Here is a 21768-nt window from a genome sequence, read left to right on the forward strand (position 1 = left end):
CTTTGAAATGTTAAATGTTAAAATTAATGGATATTTGCTGAGGCACAACACTAACTCAGAACAATATATTAAGGTGGAGGGGCGAGGGACAGACCAGCCTCAAAAATTATAAATTACTGGAATTTTTAATTAGATGCTATTGTATTTTGGAAACAATATACATTGTAAGCAAATATTAAGGCAGGTTAACCAGTTCACAGAAACTTTACTGGAACCAACCTAAAGGTCTATCATCAGAATAGAAAAACAAATTGTGATACATCCATACAACGGAAGAGTACTCAGCTCATGACAACATGAATGATTTCCATAGACATTAGATCAAGTGAAAGAAGTTGGACACAAAGAATATAAAATACAAAAATTAGCCAGGCATGGCGGCGCGTGCTTGTAAAATCCCAGCTACTCTGGAGGCTGAGACATGAGAATCGCTTGAACCTGGGAGGTGGAGGTCGCAGTGAGCCAAGATTGCACCACTGCACTCCAGCCTGGCTGTCAGAGCTAGACTCTCAACAAACAAACAAAAAAAATCTGTATGATTCCATTTATATCAAGTTCCAGAACAGGGAACACTAATCTGAGGTGAAAAAAAAAAAATCAAAACAGCAATTGCGTCAGGACTGATGGCTACTGACTGGGAAGGTGAAAATGAAACACAGTGTCTTGGTAAGTGTGTGGGTCACAGGGGCTTATCTGTTTGTCAAAATCCCACAGCTAACATTTGTACACTTTAATATATGTAAATTTTACCTGAAAATAAAGAGCCATAAATCATCATCAAGTAGGAGATGGAAAGTGGGTGAAGGCATAGATGACACAAGAATGGCACAATGCTGGTCACTGTTGAAGCTGGGCAATGGTAGAAAGGGGTTATACCATTTTATGTTCTTTCCATGTTTTACATTTTTCATAAGAAAAAGCTTTTAAAAGCTTCCTAAATTAGAGCAAGTTAATAGAAAAACATTCTATTATAAAAAGAAAATAAATTATTTACAACATTTTTTCTTTCTTTCTTTTTTTTTTAAGAGACAGGGGTCTCAATATGTCATCAAGTCTGGCCTCGAAGTCCTGGGTTCAAGCAATCCTCCCATTTCATCCTCCTGAGTAGCTGTGACTACAGCCATCTGCCACCATGCCTGGCTATTTGCAACATTTTTTAACTCACTGAGAACTGACATCTCAATGAGTGGGATCCAAATTAACGTTTTTTTATACCTGGCTTTCTATATTATGATCTGTTACCTAATACGAAAGTTAAACTTCCCAAATTCCTGAAGTTCCTGGAGAAAGATTTTAAGGACTTAACTAAGGTATGAAAGATCTAAAATCCGATAGGAATAGAAGAAAAACAGAAGACTGAAACAAGGGGTCAGGCACGATGGCTCATGCCTGTAATTCCAGCACTTTGGGAGGCTGAGGCGGGAGGATCGCTTGAGCCCAGGAGTTTGAGACCAGCCGGGGATAGAGAAAAAAAGAAAAGAAAAGGGAAAAAAAAAAATTAGCCAGGAGGTTGAGGCTGCAGTGAGCCATGATTTTTCCACTGCACTCCAGCCTGAGCCACAGAGTGAGAGTCTGCCTCAAAAAAAAAAAAAGGGAAATATAACAGTTAAAATAAAATGTGCTTTCAAAACTGTTACCTGTGAATAAAGTTTTAATCTTATTCCAAAGTCATTGTATTTCTTTCATAAACTACTTGTGAACTTCACTTTCAAATTTTTATGTATTTGATCACAGTATACACAGAACATAGATGAATATTCATTTTCTAGAATCATACATTTCATAACAATGGTTTCATATATAGTTATACTCTCTGGCTTTATAATTGGGAATGTTCTAATTAATAACAATTATGGGGGAGCCTCTGTCATTGAATAATTTTTACATATAGGGATCTTTCTTCATATATTTTAACAATGTAAGGAGAACTTTTTAAAGTATCTTTGAACAATCTATTCTATCCTGTAATTAAAACTATTTCATGAATACATACTTTACCCCTTGATAACATTCTGTACTTTTAAAATTTCTTTAAAATAAACTGTATAACATAAGATTTCAGAAAAGAATTCTGATGAGGGAAAGAAACTACTGAGTGGATACTTAAATTGGCACCGCTTTTGGCAGGAAACTTGGTGACATAGGCAACTTGGTGACAAAGGCAAAAGAAAAAAACGCACATCTTTTGACATAGCAATTCCACTTCTAAGAATATGTGTTTAAAGAAAATAAACAGAAAAAAAGAAAAAGAAAGAAAATAAACGGCTGGGCGTGGTGGCTCACTTCTGTAATCCCACACTTTGGGAGGCCAAGGTAGGCAGATTACTTGAGTTCAGGAGTTCATGACCAGCCTGGACAACACAGTGAAACACTGTCTCTACAAAAAGAAAAAAAAAATTAGCCAGGTGTGATGGTGCATGTCTGTAGTCCTAGCTACTCAGGAGGCTGAGGTGGGAGGACTGCTTGAGCCCAGACGTGGAGGTTGTAGTGAGCTGAGATTGTGCCAGTGAACTCCAGCCTGGGGAACAAAGCAAGACTCTGTATCAAAAAAAAAGAAAAGAAAAGAGGCCGGGCGCGGTGGCTCAAGCCTGTAATCCCAGCACTTTGGGAGGCCGAGGCGGGTGGATCATGAGGTCAGGAGATCGAGACCAACCTGGCTAACATGGTGAAACCCCGTCTCTACTAAAAATACAAAAAACTAGCCGGGAGTGGTGGAGGGCGCCTGTAGTCCCAGCTACTCGGAGGCTGAGGCGGGAGAATGGCGAACCCAGGAGGTGGAGTTTGCAGTGAGCCGAGATCCGGCCACTGCACTCCAGCCTGGGCCACACAGCGAGACTCCGTCTCAAAAAAAAAAAAAAAAAAAAAAAGAAAAGAAAAGAAACAGATTTGCGAAATTTGAAGGATACTGCATACTCCAGCCTCAAGGCCTAAGCAGTTCTATCCTCTATGCCTGAAAAGGAATTCATCTTTCAGATATCTGCATGGCTTTATCCTTAATTTGATTCTAATCTTTGCTCAAATGTTACCTTATCAGAGTTCTTCCCTGATTATTCTTAAAAAATAGCACCTCTCCAGCACCCCTATTCTTTTTTTTTTTTTTTTCCACCCAGGCTGGAGTACAGTGACACAATCACAGCTCACTGCAGCCTCAACCTCCTCAGCTCAAGCAATCCTCCTGCCTCAGCTTCCCGAGGAGCTGGGACTACAGGTGCATGCAATCACACCCAGCTTTTTTTTTTCATTTTTTGTAAAGACCGGGTCTCACTATGTTGGCCGGGCTGGTCTTGAACTCCTAAACTCAAGCAATCCTCCTGCCTCACCCTCCCAAAGTGCTAGGATTATAGGCTGTGCCTGGCCCAACTCCATCACTCTTATTTTTCTTCATGTTTCACCACCTGACATAGTATAGACACTGTGTGTGTGTGTGTGTGTGTGTGTTATACATACATCTCCTCTCCTACATCCCTCCCCCCATTTTAATGTAGGAAGCAGAGACTTTGTTTTGTTCAATGTCCAATCTCTAGCACTTCGGATGGTGTGTGAAATATAATGAATTCCCAGCAGGGATCAATTAAGGGAGTAATAGTTAGCTGATGCCTCCCAAATAAATCAGGTTAAGAGGACGTTAAAGCAGATCTAGAAACTTTGGTTATTGCTGCACCACCAGGGATATTCTTAGGTTTCACTAAACATTCAGACCCAAAGGACCGCTACAGGTGACACCTGGTCCAGTCCATTCAAGAAGATGAAAGGCAGAACTACAGCAGGCCAGCAGGGCAGCCTTGGGTGTCCTTCTCAGTAGGAGTTTTTGCAGTGTTCGTGCAGGTGACACTTCACATAGTCATTCATCTTAGAGTAAGGACACGAGATCTGCAAGCTGCCTGGCTTACTGCCCCACAGGAGCCAGTATCTCTTGTAACAAGGCCACATGCAGTTTCCAGGGTCCCTGCAAAGGACATGCAGTAAGAAGAATCACTGCATTTATGTCCTAAATATAGTATCCCCATCAGGTACCCATAGTTCTCCCAGGCCAGATGCAATCTATGAATCAGGGGTCAATTTTGTCATGACAATGTTGCCTATAATATAGCTGAAATTCTACGTTATTAGGTACCAGATGTATAATCAAAGCAGATTATACTTCGAGAAAATAGTGACAGCATCACTTCTGGTTCCACATGCTCTTCCAAAACATTGCCACATATCCATCAAGAGAATCTATCTTCCCCCCTGAAAACCAGGGGAAACTTTGTGACTGTCCTGATAAACAGAACAAGGTAGAAGTAACATGCTGTGACTTCTGAGGCTAGATCAAATAATGTGATACAGCTTTCACTTCCATCTCTCATGACATTTGTCTGTGGAACCCAGTTACCAGGCAAGAAACCCAAGCACATGGAAAGGCCATGGGTAAGTGTACTGGCCAAGAGCCCTAGCTAAAGCCTCAGCCAACAGCCAGTATCAACTACCGGAAAAGGGCCCTCAGACGATTCCAGATTCCAGCCTGGAATCTACCTCAGCTAAAGATGAATGGAGAAGACACAAGCTCTCTACTTGGGACCCTGGCTCCCAAACTGTGCCTTAAGGCACTCCGGGGCACCACAGGAAAACACAACCACGTCAATAATGATGTAAACTAGGCAGTTCACAGTAACATTACAGCAGTCCCTTCATATCTGCAGGGGAGGTGGGACCGTGGGATACGGGCATTGTTTCCAGGAACAGCTCTGGCCCCCACCAGGATGGATGCAAAAGCCCCTTATATAAAATGGCAGAGTACCTGCGTATAAGTAACGCATATCCTCCAAATACTTTAAAATCATCTCTAGATTACTTATAATACCTAATTATGTAAGTAGTTGTTATACTGTGCTTTTTTAATATATATTTTTCAATCAGAAGTTGGTTGAATCTGTGAATGCAGATCCTGCACATACAGAGGGCCACCTGTATATTGCTCCATTCCTATCAATGACATTCTATCTTTGTTAAGATTGTTCCTCAGGAGTGGTTGTACTAAAAACAAATATCCCAGGAAAATCAATGTGGAACAAGGGTGAACATGGTAGTGTCCAATCTTATTACAAGGCTAGGTCATTAAAAGGAAAATACAACTTTCTCTTGGCTCACTTTCTCTTAAGACACCCGCCCTGGAACTCAGCCACCATGCAGTGATAAAGCCCAGGCCACAAAGAAAGCCACAGGTAGGTGTTTCTGCTAACACCCTCAGCTAAGGTCTCAGCTGACAGCCAGCATCAACTGCCAGACCTATGAGTGAGCAAACTTCAGATGATTCCAGCCTCAGACTTCCAAGTCTTCCAATTGAGGCCCCAGACATCACAGAGCACAGACTGGCCTTCCCCACTGTGTTCTAGTCAAATCGCTAACCCACAGAATCTGTGAGCATAATGAATGAATGCTTTACGCCATTAAGTTTGGGAGGTAGTGTAGCCATGGTAACCATATCAATGAAGGTTCAATATATAATACAAAGAAAGAAAAGCAGGCTATGTGTGAAGCAATGATGACAGTGCCACATGAAGCAAAGATCATGATTAACCTAATCCCGTGCACCTTGGAGTCCTTGAAAAAGGGGGAGGGGAGGAAAAAAATAATTAAAAGACACCTTTTAAAAACTCAAAACAAATGTACCTCATTCACCAGTCTTTTGATGTGGGACCAAAGCCTCTTCTTTGAACACAGGACCATGATAGAGGTTCTAAGGCACATCTTTTATATACATCACATCCATCCTCCAAGATTCTCAATTTTAGTTTCAGTGGAAAAGTGGAGCAAGAATGTAAGAAAGCTTACAAAGCAATCTAAGTGTATGATCTTCCCACATATGTATGTTTGCCTCACTCATACCTAATTGGAAAGAAAATTTTTAAATGACCTGTACTGACTCTTTCCAAAGCATTCAACTCACTTTACCATTTCTGTAATAGTTAATTCAATTATAATTATAATAAACAACATAATGGGTCATAAATAGGTCTAGGAGCTTTAAAAATGCCACTCTTGATAAGTATTTATATATGTTTGTATTATTTTTTCCATATATTTTTATATAACCATTTTGTTTCTAAAAGCAGGAGGAGGAGGAGAAGTACCTATTATGGGTACTGATCATCTGAATTAGCTTACTCTACCACCCAGTCATACCTTCTAGAGGTATTTTTGATATAATGTAGAAAACAGGAAGTTCCATTAAAATGTTAAATCAGTCTGGGAAACAGAAGACTCTATTAAAATCTGTTTGTTCTGGTAACAGAAGTCAGTGATGAGTATCCTAAAGCCACATACCTTACTACTTGAGTTAATGACATCATTGAAATACACCATTACACAGCACTAAAAAAAATACTGCCATTTAACCTACTGCACAATGCCAAGATATCACTGATTGCACTTAGAATTAAATATAATACTCTTTTGACAAACACAAGTAATTATAATACTCTGAGGAAACTACCAAGAAAGCTGAAAGCACTGATAGGTATTGATCAAGGGAAGTCATATAAAGCAGTTGTAATCAACATGCTCAAACTTTATTCCAGAAATCTTTAAAATGGAAAATTTTAAATAAGCAAGTCCTTTACAGACATTAAGCTACCTTCAAATCAAGATGTACATGATATTGTTAATGAACAGCTTAAAGAGGCAATTACATGGCAGTTAATAACACTGATAAATATGTAAGAGAGTGAAATTCTCAATGAGATCACTTCTCTTTTCCTTTCTCTGGATTGTGTACAGATATCCTCTTATTATTTAAATATAATACAATAACAGCATTTCTCAAGTAATTATTATTTTGTTGGTGTTGTTGCTTAAGACAGAGTCTCACTCTGTCCTCTAGGCTGGAGTGCAGTGGCACCATTCTCGGCTCACTGAAACCTCTGCCTCCTGGGTTCAAGCGGTCCTCCTGCCTCAGCCTCCCAAGTTGCTGGGATTACAAGCATACGCCACCATGCTCAGCTGATTTTTGTATTTTTAGTAGAGATGGGGTTTCACAATGTTAGCCAGGCTGGTCTCAAACTGCTGACCTCAAGTGATCCACCCGCCTCAGCCTCCCAAAGTGCCGGGATTACAGGTGTGAGCCACCACGCTCAGCCTCGAGTAATTATTAGAGTCCCTGTGTTTACAAGCTGATATTTATTCTTCATTAATTCAACATTTCCCAAGTACTTGTATTAAAAATATTTTTTACCAAAAGAAAAACTTACTGGAGTTTCAAACAACATTTGAATTACAATTAAATTTACCTCTTCTTTGGAGCATATTCTGTAGCTCTTTGAAGCCTGCCAAGTGTAGCTTCCAAACTTTTAAGTGGTCTTCTGTTGGGGGGCTTTGTTGTTTGTACATTTACTGTGCTTAATTCAACTTTCATGCCCTTAATAATGTCTAACAAGTCTTTTTTCCTATTTTCCTTTGCACTGTCTTGGCTCTCTGAAGTCTCCTTGGAAGTCTCATCAGTTCGAACAGACTGCTCATCTTTCTTGCTACAGATCACGCTGTTAGTGCCAAAATATCTTTGGATATTTTTCATCCTGGAAAGATGTATTAAAGAAAAAAAATGAAAAATACAATGCAGTCTAATAAAGTAAAACACTATGTATCTAAAATTTTTTTCAATTCAAGCCCTTTCCATTTGCTTTTTTTTTTTTTTCTTTTTTGAGATGGATTTTCACTCTTGTTGCCCAGGCTGGAGTGCAATGGTGCGATCTCGGCTCACTGCAACCTCTGCTTCCCAGGTTCAAGCGATTCTCCTGCCTCAAACTCCCGAGTAGCTGGGATTACAGGCATGTGCCACCACGCCTGGCTAATTTTGTATTTTTAGTAAAGATGGGGTTTCTCCATGTTGGTCAGGCTGGTCTCCTTTTATAATTATTGTTAACAACCATAACAGCAGCAACTTAACATTTATTGGCATATACTACATGCCTCATCTTGTGTAATATACTTTATGTACATTTCTCATACCCACATTAACTCCCTAAGGTCTCTATTTTGCAGATAAGGAAACTGAAAATCAGAGAAGTCCCAAAGTCATGTAGCTCACAGCTCACTAAGAACTAAGACACACTGTGTGCCACAAATACGTAGAAGTGTGCTGAGCTATTGATCACTTGGTCCTTCGGGTGGCCAGGGGAGGTCTGGGGGTGCTGGTGCTCCCAAGTCTGTTCCCTCCCTCTATTTACCCCAGGGTTCGGTAGTAAAACACTGACATGGTTAATAAATGACAACTTATTATTCAAACTCAAATGTGACTGACTGCAAGTCCTTGCTCTTAACATAATACCTCTTTAAAAAGTTATAATTAAACAATACAAAAATAAATTTCTATCAATAAAAAAGATTATTTCAAAAAAACTTTCTGAGTGGGTGTTATCTAATCTGATCAACATTTTCATCGAGCTACATGCCACTTAACCCATAACCATTTGTAAGGTAAGCTAGAATGGAACAGAAAAGACAATAATCAATGGCTAGAAATGTCACTTTTGCTTTCTTCACCGGATACATTTATGAAAAAGAACAACACAAATGATTACATCTATATTAGACTCACGTAAAACATTTCCTAATTCTAAGTAACCCAAATATCCAATTTTATTCTGTGGGGTTAAAAACTTGTTTTGGTATTTGATTACTGAAGAACTTTCAAAACTCTGAATATGTTAGTTTCAGTAAGAGGGTATATTAAAAAGTCATTCATTAAATATAGTGAATATCTACTCTGTGGTGGGCACTATCCTAGGTACTGACAATATATTAGTAAATAGGAATTTCATGGTCCCTGCCTTTATGAAGCTGACGTGCTACAGCACTGCTTCTCAAACATTAATATGCACAGAATTTTTTTTTTTTTTTTGAGACAGGGCCTCACTCTGTCAGATAGGCTGGAGTGCAGTGGCGTGATCTCAGCTCACTGCAGCCTCGACCTCCCTGAGCTCAGGTGATCCTCCCACCTCAGCCTCCTGGTACCTGGTACTAATTTTTTGTAGAGACAAGGTTTCGCCATGTTGCCCAGGCTCGAATTCCTAGGCTCAACAGATCTGCTCGCCTCCCAAAGTGCTGGGATTTCAGGCGTGAGCCACCACACCTGGCCCATAGAAATTATCTATGCTCCTTGCTAAAACACACTTTGGTCCCACCAAAGAATTCTGATTCAACAGCTTTGTCCAGGAGACACTTGAGAATTCACATTTCTAACAAACTCCCAGGTGATGCTAACGCTGCTGGTCAGGGGACCACATTACAGTAGCTATGTACGTTACTTAATCCTTACAATTTTACAGAACAGGTTTTATTATTCTCACTTTACAGAACAAACTGTTGCCCACAGAAGTTAAAGCAGTAGCTATGAATCTTAAGAGGTTATACAAATCACACAGAGAGCTGACTTAAAACACAGTTCTTAGTTTGAAATTTAACATTTTTAACTAAGACCCCAGGTGATTCTCATGCGGGTGAGCTCAAGAGCCTGTATCAGACACTGGGTTAAATATTTTATCAAGTTCAGCTGGTGTGGTGGCTCATCCCTGTAATTCCAGCAGTTTGGGAGGCGGAGGTGGGAGGATCATGAGGTCAGGAGTTTGAGATCAGCCTGGCCAATATGGTGAAATCCCGTCTCTACTAAAAATACAAAAATTAGCCAGGTGTGGTGGTGGGTGCCTGTAGTTCCAGCTACTTGGGAGGCTGGGGCAGAAGAATCGCTTGAACCCGGGAGGCGGAGGTTGCAGTGAGCCGAGATCGCGCACTGCACTCCAGCCTCAGCAACAGAGTGAGACTCTGTCCCAAAATAAATAAATAAATATATATATACACACACACATACATAGTATCAAGTTCTCAAAGGCAGAAAATGGCAGCTGCAGGTTAAGGATACTTACATGAAAGAGAAATGGCAATTTCCAAAAATGCTGAAACAAACTATTTGATCTGCTAATGAAAACGTCAGAGGCTATCAAATCAGGCACTTTAAAATTAGAAAAAAACCAACTGCATAACTAGTATCCTCATAATCAGTACACAGGACTCTCATTATAACATTCAATATATGGTACAATCCATTTAAGAAAATGGTCTATTATTTTACATTTAAAATTAATATTCAAGGTATTTTAACAGAAAGGTGGTAATCAGGGGAATGAATCTCACATATAATCTTTACTACAATGTTTTCTTTCAAGAGCTATCGTACCACAGAAAGGAACCCATATGATAGGAAAATCACATCTAAGTAACCCCCAGCACTAAAAATAATAAAACTCTAGATTTAACCTCCCACCTGAGTTTGTTTCCACTGACAGCATCTCATTAGTACTTCAACTGCAACACCTTCAAAACCACATTCAAGACTCCTCTTTCAGACTGACTTTCCATTTTTCACACTTTCTATATTAAAAGGCCCCCTAATGTAAACAGGTATTTTTTGTTTTCTAAAAATTATAACATATGTACAAATCTTTCTCAAGCCTGGCTCCGCATTCTTCCGTTAACATTAAGAATACCCTAATACTCCAACCAGTTGAAATCTTAGCTACCTCTGACCACCCTACCATTATCCCATGATATCACATCCCTTTAATTCTACTTGTGCAATTTTTCTCCTCCATTCAGCTGGTCCTTCCCATCTTCACTGCTACTAACCTGCTTCAGCACTGTACTTAACCAAACTGCCTTCTGAGTGTTACGCATGGAATTTATGCAGTGGAATTAGGTTTTCATAATAAAGTTCTCAGAAGATAAATACCAAAACCAAGTATGCCGCAATTCCCTTTTTTTCCTGGCTAACTTCAACCAGTGGTCCTCCAGATTGCATCAGACTTTTTCCAGAAACGATATCCTGAGTCTCCCCTACAATGTTTAGGTGTCCCTATTTACTATCCCAGCAAATATTCACTCATGTTGGCTGAACAGAGTACTCTGTGCTTACCTACACTATCTCAGCTATGACTTCACTACATAGCACCTGAATTGTCTACTTGCTGGAACTACATGCTCCGTGATGGCAGGACTGTCTCACTTGGGGTTTACAACCAGTACTGGCACGCTGTTTTTCAAGTTTTTCAGTAATGAACTAAGGAATAAATGAAGGAAAACAAATGAGACTATCAAATAAATCTTGGGAGGCAAAAGGTAAAAACAACTTTGCTTTTGGAACCTGAGTAAACTGACAGATGATAAGAGGAATGAGGCGCGGCGTGTAGTATTAAGAGCACAGCGACCAAGCTTGTAATCGTAGCTCTATTTTCCATGCACACTATGACCTTCGGCAAGTCATCTTTTCTTTCTGGGATTTCTCTTTCCTCAGATTTAAAGCAATAGCTTCTAAGATCCAGCAGGTAATAATATCGACTCCAGGAAGTCGGAGGATAACTGAAATGTACAGGACCAGGCACGGGGTTGCCTGAGGACCTGCGGAGCCAAAAGCGCTGAACTGCGGTACCTGACCGTTCCGTGCCGAGCAGCGAGTAGCATAATCGCAGCCGCTGATGTCTCCGGGCTTCCAGAGGACAAAAAGTGGCGGGAAAGGGGGCGAAGAGGTAGGAATGTCGAGACTCTAGGAAACATCGCCGAGTCACAAAATGAACCAAGAACGCAACCGAAATGGTGTGTCCCGCTGCCAAACACGTCCCCGCCCTCTCTTCCGTTTCCAGCCTGGCGCCTTCCTCTCTCTTTGCGTTCCGGTGGGCAACAGGAGCGGGTAACTGTGTTCCGGACTCGCCCGCGGCCGGGCGGAGCCAGCTGCCTCCAAGCGACCCCACCCACCCCGCGAGTCTTAGAGGCGGACTCCTTGTCAGAGTTCAGGAACGGTTCGCCGGTCGAGGCGGGTTCCAGACCCGCGAACCGGATAGTGGAGGGCGTAATCAGTTGTGCGAAAACTACAGATGGGGCCAGTGAGATCAGTCTCTTATTTAACGGACAATATTTTGCGATGTTTGGAGGGAAAGGGTCTACAGGGTTCACCACGTTCTCAAAATGCTCAATGGCCACCAAAGAGGTTTAAAAAAATTACTAAAAGACCTGCTGCCCTATGAATTAGCGTTTCCTTTCAGTCTTTATTCTTGATGTAGAGGCAGAATGAGACATGGGTTTCATTTTTCAAAAATGGCTTTAATGGCCGGGCACGGTGGCTCACGCCTGTGATCCCAGCACTTCGGGAGGCCGAGGCGGGTGGATCACTTGAGGTTCGAGACCAGCCTGGCCAACATGGTGAAACCCCATCTCTACTTAAAAAAAACCTAAACACACACAAAATTAGCCGGGCGGGTGGAAGGAAAATTGTAATCCCAGCTACTGGGGAGGCTGAGGTGCAGGAGAATCATGAACTCGGGAGATGGGGGCTGTGTGAGCTCAGATCGCTTTATTGCACTCCAGCCTACAAAGCTTAGACTCTTGTCTCAAAAAAAAAAAAGGATTTTACGCTTTGGGTGCTTAGGGGAGAGTGGCTCATACCTGTAATCCCAGCACTTTGGGAAGCCGAGGCGGGTGGATCACTTGAGGCCAGGGGTTCAAGACCAGCCTGGCCAACACGGTGAAACCCCGACTCTACTAAAAATGCAAAAATTAGCCTGGCGTGATGGCGAGTGCCTATAATCCCAGCTACTCGGGAGGCTGACACAGGAGAATAGCTTGAACCCGGAAGGCGGAGGCTGCAGTGAGCCAAGATTGTGCCACTGCACTCCAGCCTGGGCAACAGAGACTCTGTCTCAAAAAAATAATAATAATAATAATAAAAGAAAAAAAAGATTAAAAAATGCAAGAGAGAGACTTGGCTTTTACCTGTCGGTCATGAAACAGGGAACTGTGACCCCAGAAATGATGTGGGGTTCCCAAACTTGGAAGGGCATGAGAATAAATCTAGTGGGAAATGTTGGCTAATAGGACACATAGGAACCACTAGCCTAAAATCCATAAAGGCATTCCAAAGTTTACATCAACATTTTCCCCGTCCTCTCAAAAAATAATCAAGGTGGGGAGGAGAGTTTTTGTGATGCTCAAACAGAGCTTACATTGAGCAGATCTTCCTGAGATCCACTAACACTAACAGAACCTTTGTCACTGAATGCTCTACACAGTACACTTGGGGATGCTTACTTTGTCTGATTTGTAAAAAACCAAACTTAAAAAAAATTGAAGCATAACTTTGTCAAAAAACAAAATTATGGCAAATTTAGTGTAATTGGCTTTTATTTGTGATTCTAGAACAGGGTGACATCTCATTCTATAAAATAGTGTGAGTGTTCCAGTGAGTTGAGCAGAGGAGTTTGGCTTTATAAGCACAAAAGGGTTGAAGAAAATAGAAACAGGGAATAAAAATCAGATTGGACATTTCAAAGCTGCCTTCCTTATTAAAGGGTTAAAACAGAGGGATTTTCTTATCAAGCTGGCTCAGGTAAATTAGGCCCCCTCTGATTGGTGCTGTGAATCTCCTGCTTTTGGAAAACTGGCCCTGATTTCAAAGTTCAGTTTGATTACTTGGCACTTAGCACAAGTGACTATTCTGGTTTGGTCTGGTGTGCTGGGGGCTAGTACAGGAAGCTTGTCCAAAACTACAGCCTCCTATAAACTTTAGCAACTTCAATTCAGAAAAGTATATGAATTATAAATATGTTGATGACAATGTATTTTTGTTATTGTTGAGATGGAGTCTTGCTCTGTCACCCAGGCTGGAGTGCAGTGGTGTTATCTCAGCTCACTGCAACCTCACCTCCCAGGTTCAAGCAATTCTCCTGCCCTAGCCTCCTGAGTAGCTGGGAGTACAGCCGTGTGCCACCACCCCCAGCGAATTTTGGCATTTTTAGTAGAGACAGGGTTTCACTATGTTGGCCAGGCTAGTCTCAAACTCTTGATTTCAGGTGATCTTCCCATCTCGGCCTCCCAAAGTGCCGAGATTACAAGCATGAGCCACCGCGCCTAACCAAAAATGTGTTCAAGGAATGATCACAGAGTTAATACACCCACATAAACCTCCACCTAGATGGAGAAATAGAATATTAGCAGTATGGCATACTTTTCTTGATATCACTTGATACCCAGTGGAAAATCCATTCTCGAGTGTAATAAGCAGTCCATGTGGATCACATTTAATAGTTACTTCATCTTTTTCTCCTTCCAGTCCTTCCTTCCTTCTTTCTTTCCTTCCTTCTTTCTTTTTCCTTCCTTCTTCTTTTCTTTTTTCTTTTCATTTTTTTTTTTGAGATCTGAGTCCTCATTTCTCCTGTCACTTCAGGCTGGAGGCGGCAGTGGTCGGATCCTCAGCTCACTGCAGCTCCGGCCTCCCAGGTTCAGGCCATTTCCTGCCTCAGCCTCCCGAGTAGCTGGGATCTGCTGGCATGCCCGCCACCACACCCGCTAATTTTTTGTATTTTTTAGTAGAGACGGGTTTCACTTGTTAGCCAGGATGGTCTCCCTACCCTCCTGACCTCGGATCTGCCCTGCACCTAAGCCTCCTAAAGCAGGATTACAGGCGCGGAGCCTGGCCAGCCAGATTTCTTATAATATTCCTTCAAAATGGGTTTCTTTAAAACCCTAAAAAACTTGACAAAGGAGATGAAAAACTCTTATCTCAATTCTCTTTACAGCTCTCTGGGGACGATCTTGTCCCATTTACCCTGTTCTTAATCTACTCTAAGGTAGTGCAGACACAGTAAATTACCTCCCTGCCGCATACAGGCAGATAGGCTGTGACTATGTGAAAGTGCCTGGCTGAGGGTCACAAGCCAGAATTGAAATTTAGTATTCTCTACCATTTGGTTCCTTCCACTATCACTTTCTTACAAAAGAGGCTTTCGTTGACCACCGTGGTTAATGTAGTCTCCTGCCCCATCCAGTCGCACTCTGGCAGGGATTGCTGTTGTCCACCTATAGCTATTCTCTTCTTCTGGAATTTAAGCTGAACTCATGACCCTGTCTCTACAAAAAAATAAAAAAATTAGCTGGGCATGGTGCACCTGTGGCCCCAGCTACTTGGGAGGCTGAAGTGGGAGGACCGCTTGAGCTCAGAAGGTGGAGGCTGCGGTGAGCAGTGACTGAGCCACTGCACTCCAGCCTAGATGACAGAGAGAAACCCTATCTCTAAATAAATAAATAAAATTCACTTTAATGAAAAAGAGAATAGGATAGTTCTACTTGGCCATAAATTAAACCATACAGAGAATTTCAATAAATTCCCCCCAAATTTCAAGTCTATCCTTTGAAAAACTAATATAACTTGTGTAATTTTTTTTCCAGAGCAATCATTTATGAGAGTGACAAAAATAAAGCCGAAAGTAGAAAATGTTTTTCCTCCCCTAACTTTCTATTATGGTATTTGATTCACCAGTCATTTTCTTCCCAGGGCCCCTTGGAAATGTACTTGTTAGAAACAAGGCAAGAAATAGAAAATCAACTGAAATTGCTCCTGATACAGAACGGTGACTTTGTCCTAGCTATCTCATAAAATTCTATACGAATTAACTCAACAAGCCTTACAAGAAAATGAAGAAACAAAATCACCCTATATTCCAGTTATCCATTGCTGCACAACAAACCATCCTAACACTTAGTATCTTAAAACAACAATTTATTATCTATCCTGGTTCTGTGGTGGACGGGGCTCAGCTGGGTGGTCCCCACTTTGATCCCTCATGTGGTTGCCATCAGATAAGACTGAATGTCCAGGATGGTTTCTTCACCCACACATCTGATGCCTCAGCTGGAATAGCTGGAAGAAACAGGGGCTGGCTGGGCCTCTCTCCACACCGTGCCAGGCCTAAAGCAAGCTAACTCTTATAAAGTTACAAAACAACAGTGAAGATATTAAAGTAGCAGCTTAATTAATGGTACAAGCAATTTCACTTCATTGCAATGAACTTCTTTCCCACAATATTTAATGTATCCCAGATTCATTTCTACCATTACTTAATTACTATACTAATTCTTAGAAACACTTTAAATCTAGTAAATAATCTATCTCGGAAAGATCTAAGTGAATTAATAATACATCTAGAAAGATTCAGAACAATTTAGAATGTTCTGCCAATATGCATGAACTAGCCACTAGTTCATGCTAGTGGATCACAAAAGGGTAAAAACAATGAAGCTCCTTCTCCCAAGTGGCAGGATGGCAGAACACGAATGTCACAGCACAAGTGAGGTTTACAAGCTCTGTGGCTACTTTGCCTGTGCATTAAAATGTATCATATTCTGCTGTTTGTTTTATGCCATTTTTCCATCATACTTTGTCTATGAACTTCATAGGCAATAAAATGTAATTGATTCTATTAATTGCTTTTTAGTCACTAGAATTGTCCATATATGTAACTTCATTTCCCAATGAATATGCCTATAAAGCTGTATATTTTATGTCCAAAGTAATCCTTTTCCCTAAAATCAACTCTGAATTAACTTTCAATGCCTCTGTGTAAACAAGCATGTCAGACTTTTTCCAATAAAATCAGGAGGCAGCATAAACATGCACAATATGGTAATGAGAATAATAACACCACTAACTGCCATTGTTGCATACTAAACCATTTACATTCTTATCTCATTTAATTTTCTCATTGGCATCAGAATTATCCAACAAGACCAGTCCTGTGTCACAGCAAATGTATGACACCCTGTAGCAAGGAGTCCAGGAATGGTCAATATTTGAAAATCCAACTATCCAGGTCAGCAATGTCCCCAGTCTTCTGAGGTTTGCTCTTTGTGAAATAAGCCTGCAGAATAAACCCAGTTGTCCAGCAGTTTCAGCTACCTACTTCAATTTACTTGTGGCTCCACTAGCAAAAGTATTAAAGGATTATGAACATCTTTCCAAAGGTGGTGTACTAGCTGAAGGCACAGAAAGAAGCAAAAAAGGAGGCTGGATGGGCTCACTGGGGACATAACTTGTCATGAGGTTTCCTGATTTGGGTGATGGATGATGTGTGTGGTACTACACTGGCTGTGGTATTTCCCTTCTTTTTTCCTAGGTGGATTAAGAGCATTTTTGTCTTTGCATCTTCCAAGTTGAGAAATTCTTTTCTTTCTTTCTGGAATGAATATATATATATATATAAAATCTCCAGCTGGTCTATCTTATAAACCAGATCGAACTACAGTATCAAACACAGCCTAAAACAGCACTTTAGGAGGCTGAGGCGAGTGGATTGCTTGAGCCCAGGAGTTAGAGACCAGCTGGGCAACATGGGGAAATCCCATCTCCACAAAACATACCAAAAAAAATTAGCCGGGTGTGGTGGCGTGCACTTGCAGTCCTAACTACTTGGGAGGCTGAGGTGGGAGGATTGCTTGTACCCAGGAGGTGGAGGTTGCGGTGAGCCGTGATCATACCACTGCACTCGGGCCTGGGTGACAGAGCAAGATCCTGTGTCAAAAAAAAAAAGCAATAGATGAACATACATGCATGTTTATATAATATATAGATAGATGATATTAGTGTAAATGTATAACATTGTGTGAAAAATGTAGCTTTAGTCTCCTTGGAACACAGGGATGAGTATGACTTGCTCCCTGCTTCAAGGGGCTGGTGATCCAGCAGGGATCACAGATGTGGAACAAGATATATAATGCAACAGGTGCCAGGCCTGTGGGGGCCCAGAGAGGTTGCACCTAGATGGATGAGTCTCCTAGAGCCCATTACCTTCTTCACAAGGTCTTTAGTGCCCAAAGTCAAAAGACAAAGTAAGGGGGAGGGGCACAGAGAGGCCCACGGCAGCAGAACTTACGGGAGACGGGACGGAAGAGGAAGTGGTTTCATGCCCTTCAAATTAGATTGCCTAGATACTTGTCTTTCCCCTCCACGTAAGATGAGTCATTCTTAGTATATTCATGTTTAAAATTGCTTTGGATTTTAAGTTCATGGAAGACCAGGATCATGTCACGCTAATGTGTATTGCACAGCTTATGACATAGAAATATGCTGAAATCGTGCTTAGCACATAATTTTTGGAGATGACAGAAATATGACCAGGCAGAACTGTCCTCAGGTCAATTTCTAAAGTACATCAAAGTACTCTGGTTCCCCCCCGCCCATCCTCTTGACTTCTTGTACTCATTTTCTCCTGTCCCTTGGCCCGTCTCTATGTTGCCTTCTAGCTTCTCAGAACCTCCTTGCTTTGGGTCTCACCCAGGCCTGACACCCTTGCCAAGATCTCTCTAAATTAGCTTTTCGTCTCCTCTCCTACATGTCAAACTCCTCTGTCATCTCTCCACCAGGGGGAGGGCTATGTTATTCAACTAATACTACTGTACGAAAACCCACATTGCTAGCTTATTGTACTAACTATCTCAAGAAAATTTAATTTTTAAAAGAAATGCTTTCAAATTTCAATAAGCAAAGGCCTCAGCTGAGATTATTTTCTTTTTGCATTCCTGGCCCCTCAAGTTATGCCTTCAGGAAACTGCTTCTCTAAGTGGGGACCCAAGCTGGCCCTTAGATAACATTTGTTATGTTGAAGTGCCCTCTGGAGGCAGAAACAGTCTCCTGTTAGATAAAAGACAGGCCTGCCAATGACCCACAAATGATTGGTCCCTGTGCTGTGACATCCATTCATTCCTTTCCATCTTTCTTTGTGCAGGTCTAGCACAGCCCTGCCTCGGGGCCTTCAGCTTAGGCACAGAATCTTCTTTGGCCTGGAATAGCCATTCCAAATACTGTCCCACGATTGTTTCCTTCACATCATCCACTTTAGCTCAGCAGGGCTTTCTCAGGAGTGCACCATGTCTAGCCAAGCCGACCTTCCCACTCTGTCATGTCGTGCTGTTTCCTTGTCTTCCTACATGCAGCACTATCTGAAATAATCTCCTTCCATTCATTCAACACGTTCATTGAATGCCTGATCATATGCCCTGTCTTATGCACTTGAGACAGATCAAGGTACAAATGCAACACATTCTCTCTCCTAGTGGAATTTACAGGCCTTATGAATTACATGGTTTCCTTTTTCATCATCAGCCTCCCGGCTAGAATGTAAGCTCTAGGAGAGCAGGGACCTCTGTCAGCCTTGTTCACTACTTTATCCCAAGAGCCTAGAACTGTGCCTGGTACTTCCTTCATGGTCAATCAGTATTTGTGGAAAGAAAAAACAAATGTTTATATTAGCCAGGCACAATTGCTGTTACAAGAGGAAACTTTGATGCCAGGAGTTCAATACCAGCGTGAGCAACATAGCAAGACCCCAGTCTCTAAAAAAAAATTTTTTTAAGTCTATATTTTCTATCAGGATACACAACTAACATTTTAAACTTCTTTTGCTGTGAAAAAGTTAATTCAGAGACTTTTCTGACTCATCCAGCTGGAAGCAGAGAGGCTAGGATTTTCCTTTCAGGTGTCTGACCCAGAGCTTGCATGCTAAGTGCTAAGGTGATGGCGTCTCAACTGTGCTGGGCCTTTATTTGTGTGTCCTTTCAATGGTTGTATCTGCCTATGTTTGACCAGAATAATTAATTTAATGAAAGTACTTTAAAAACATTTATAAACAGCTAAGTATCTAGTGATGGGTGCCATATAAATATTTAGATATAAAGGGTCTAAATTCAGATTTTTTTACTGGGGGAACCATTATAAATGTAATTATAAATAGTACATTGCAGATATGTGCACACGAGAGAGAGAGAGAGAGAAGCTGTGTACACTTGCTACTTCACAACAATGATGCAATTCAACAGATTTATGATAACGATCCCTTTAGACAGATACTAAAACTCACCAGGGGCAGAGCCCTGGGCCAGGCAAGGAGTAAGTCACAGCTCCTAGGCCTCAGCAGGGCCTAAGATACAAGTACTTGCCCTTCCTGGGTGGAGTAGCTAACACCTGTAATCCTAGTGCGGCCAAGGCAGGAGGATCACTTGAAACCAGGAGTTCAAGACCAGCCTGGGCAATATGGCAAAACCCCATCTTTACAGAAAAATACAAAAATTATGTGGGGGTGGCAGCGCACACCTGTAGTACTCAGGAGACTGAGGTGGGAGGATTGCCTGAGCCCAGGAGTTCGAGGCTGTGGTGAGCTGTGATCATGCCACTGCACTCCAGCCTCGGTGACAGAAAAAAATTTCTGTTCGCCCCCCCGACAAAAAAAAAAAAAAAATAGGTACTTGCCCTTGTGGTTGGAGCCACAGGGGCCATGAGTTCAGCAGGGACTCCTGCCGGCTGCTCCAAGTCACTCTCCCGGCACTCCCTGCTCTACTCTTCTGCAGAACCAAACTGCTTACCGTTCCCCAAACGTGCTCTGCTGGTTCACACCTCCGTGCCTTTGCATGTTTTCTCGGACTGGAATGCTCGGTCCATGTAGAGTGGACACGTGTCATGTTTTCTGGCTGCTTAGCAGGGTTTGAAAACCCTGCCTATGTTCTGGGAATTTCCTAACACAAGAATGAGTCCTGCCTCCCCAAGGCAGATGCCAGAGATCACACGCGGCCAGGCTTCTTTGCAGAGAAGTACAGGTCAGGTACAGGCACATGACCCAGCCTCCCTCCGTCAGCTTCGTCTACACAAGATACCAACTTAGAGATGAGCAATCCAAGGCAGTGGGCGTGGTGTAGAAGTGATGTATCAGGCGATGCTGGTAACGCAGGCACCAGGCTTTGGAGAAGCAATAGTTACCAGCGTGTGGCCCTGGCACAAGAAGGGGCAGCATCACAAACCATCAAATCCAGAGCCCTAGAGGGGCAGCAGCAGTGGCTTCCGCCGCAGGCCAGATCTGCAGTGGATGTAGGGCCTTGTTTCAGGAAGCCCTTCATGGCCCTTTATGTCCCCATCCATCAAGCAGAAGAGTCACTCTATATCCTTGTAATCCTTTTAATCAATCCTTTTTGTGCTTTTGTTGATTACACCTAAGAGCCTGGCCTAGTTGCAAGTCTTCCAGCCCCTGTGGTAGGTCATACACCAGCCTACATTAATCCTCTTAACGAAAGGCGACTTGCTTTGCAAAATCCATGTTGGCATGGAGGTCTCCTGTGGCCCTCCCCTGAAACCTTCTACCCCATTCCTCGTTCATGCCCTCCTGGGATGCCCTCACTACCCACAAGCCTCTCGCCGCATGCCCCCCGGATTATAATTGCTTGTTTCTTCCTCCTCTGCTTGGACCATGATTTCTTTGAGGCTAGCCGTTGGCTCTTTCACTTCTGCATTTCCAGCAGTTAGTTTGGGTTGACAGCATCCAACACAGGATGGGTACTAAAGGGAAGTTTGTTACTGATAGGAAGGAATGCTTCGATTTGCTTTCTGAGAACCAGAAACAGGTGCTATGAGGTGGCTGCGTGTAACATAGATCTCGGTGAATGGCAGGGATTTCAACAGGCGGAATTGGTGGGGATCATCCTGCACATGACATGTAATCTGCTTTTTAAAAATTATTATATCCCTCAGCATTTTCCCGTATCCTTAATATGCTGTATGGGACATTCTCAGTTGCCCAACAACCCTTCCCTTGCCCTTCTTTTTTTCAGGTTTGGATGGTGATGTCTCCAGGAAGGTGGACCCTCCCACAGCCCCAAGGGGATGAGTCCTCATTGCTCCAAACCAGGGGTTGACCAACCGCAGCCTGCTAGCCAAATCTGGCCTGCCACCTGTTTTTGTATGGCTTCACACCATACAAAATGCTTTTTATAGTTTCAAATGGTTGGGAAAAAAAAGAAAAAAGAAAAAAATTCTTTGTGCCAGATAAAAAATATATAAAATTCAACTTTCAGTGTCCACAGGGACACTGGAACATAGACATAAGGATTTGTTTCCGGTGTCTCTAGCTGCTTTGGCTCTACAATGGCAGA

The 21768-nt window shown here is 42.1% G+C and overlaps 1 protein-coding gene across 5 annotated transcripts in view; it reads right to left on the reverse strand.

Moving 5' to 3' along the window:
• The window catches only part of MRPS31 (mitochondrial ribosomal protein S31), a 56506-nt gene extending 44826 nt beyond the window's left edge, over positions 1 to 11680 (reverse strand). For 3 of the 5 annotated variants that reach the window (XR_004178671.1, XR_004178673.1, XM_031655790.1), the window contains exons 1-3: positions 11459 to 11680; positions 7269 to 7553; positions 751 to 849 (exon numbers count right to left, since the gene is read on the reverse strand). Coding sequence is in view for 3 of the 5 variants with exons in the window: in XM_031655790.1 (XP_031511650.1) it covers positions 751 to 849; positions 7269 to 7553; positions 11459 to 11583 (509 nt within the window). In the remaining 2 variants the exon portion in view is untranslated. Of the gene's footprint in view, positions 1 to 750; positions 850 to 7268; positions 7554 to 9899; positions 11129 to 11458 lie in introns of those variants that run through there. The other 2 variants (XM_031655792.1, XM_031655791.1) reach the window with 2 other exon arrangements.
• Positions 11681 to 21768: the final 10088 nt, after the last annotated feature.

Source organism: Papio anubis, chromosome 15 (genome assembly GCF_008728515.1).
Source record: "Papio anubis isolate 15944 chromosome 15, Panubis1.0, whole genome shotgun sequence".
NCBI lineage: Eukaryota > Metazoa > Chordata > Mammalia > Primates > Cercopithecidae > Papio > Papio anubis.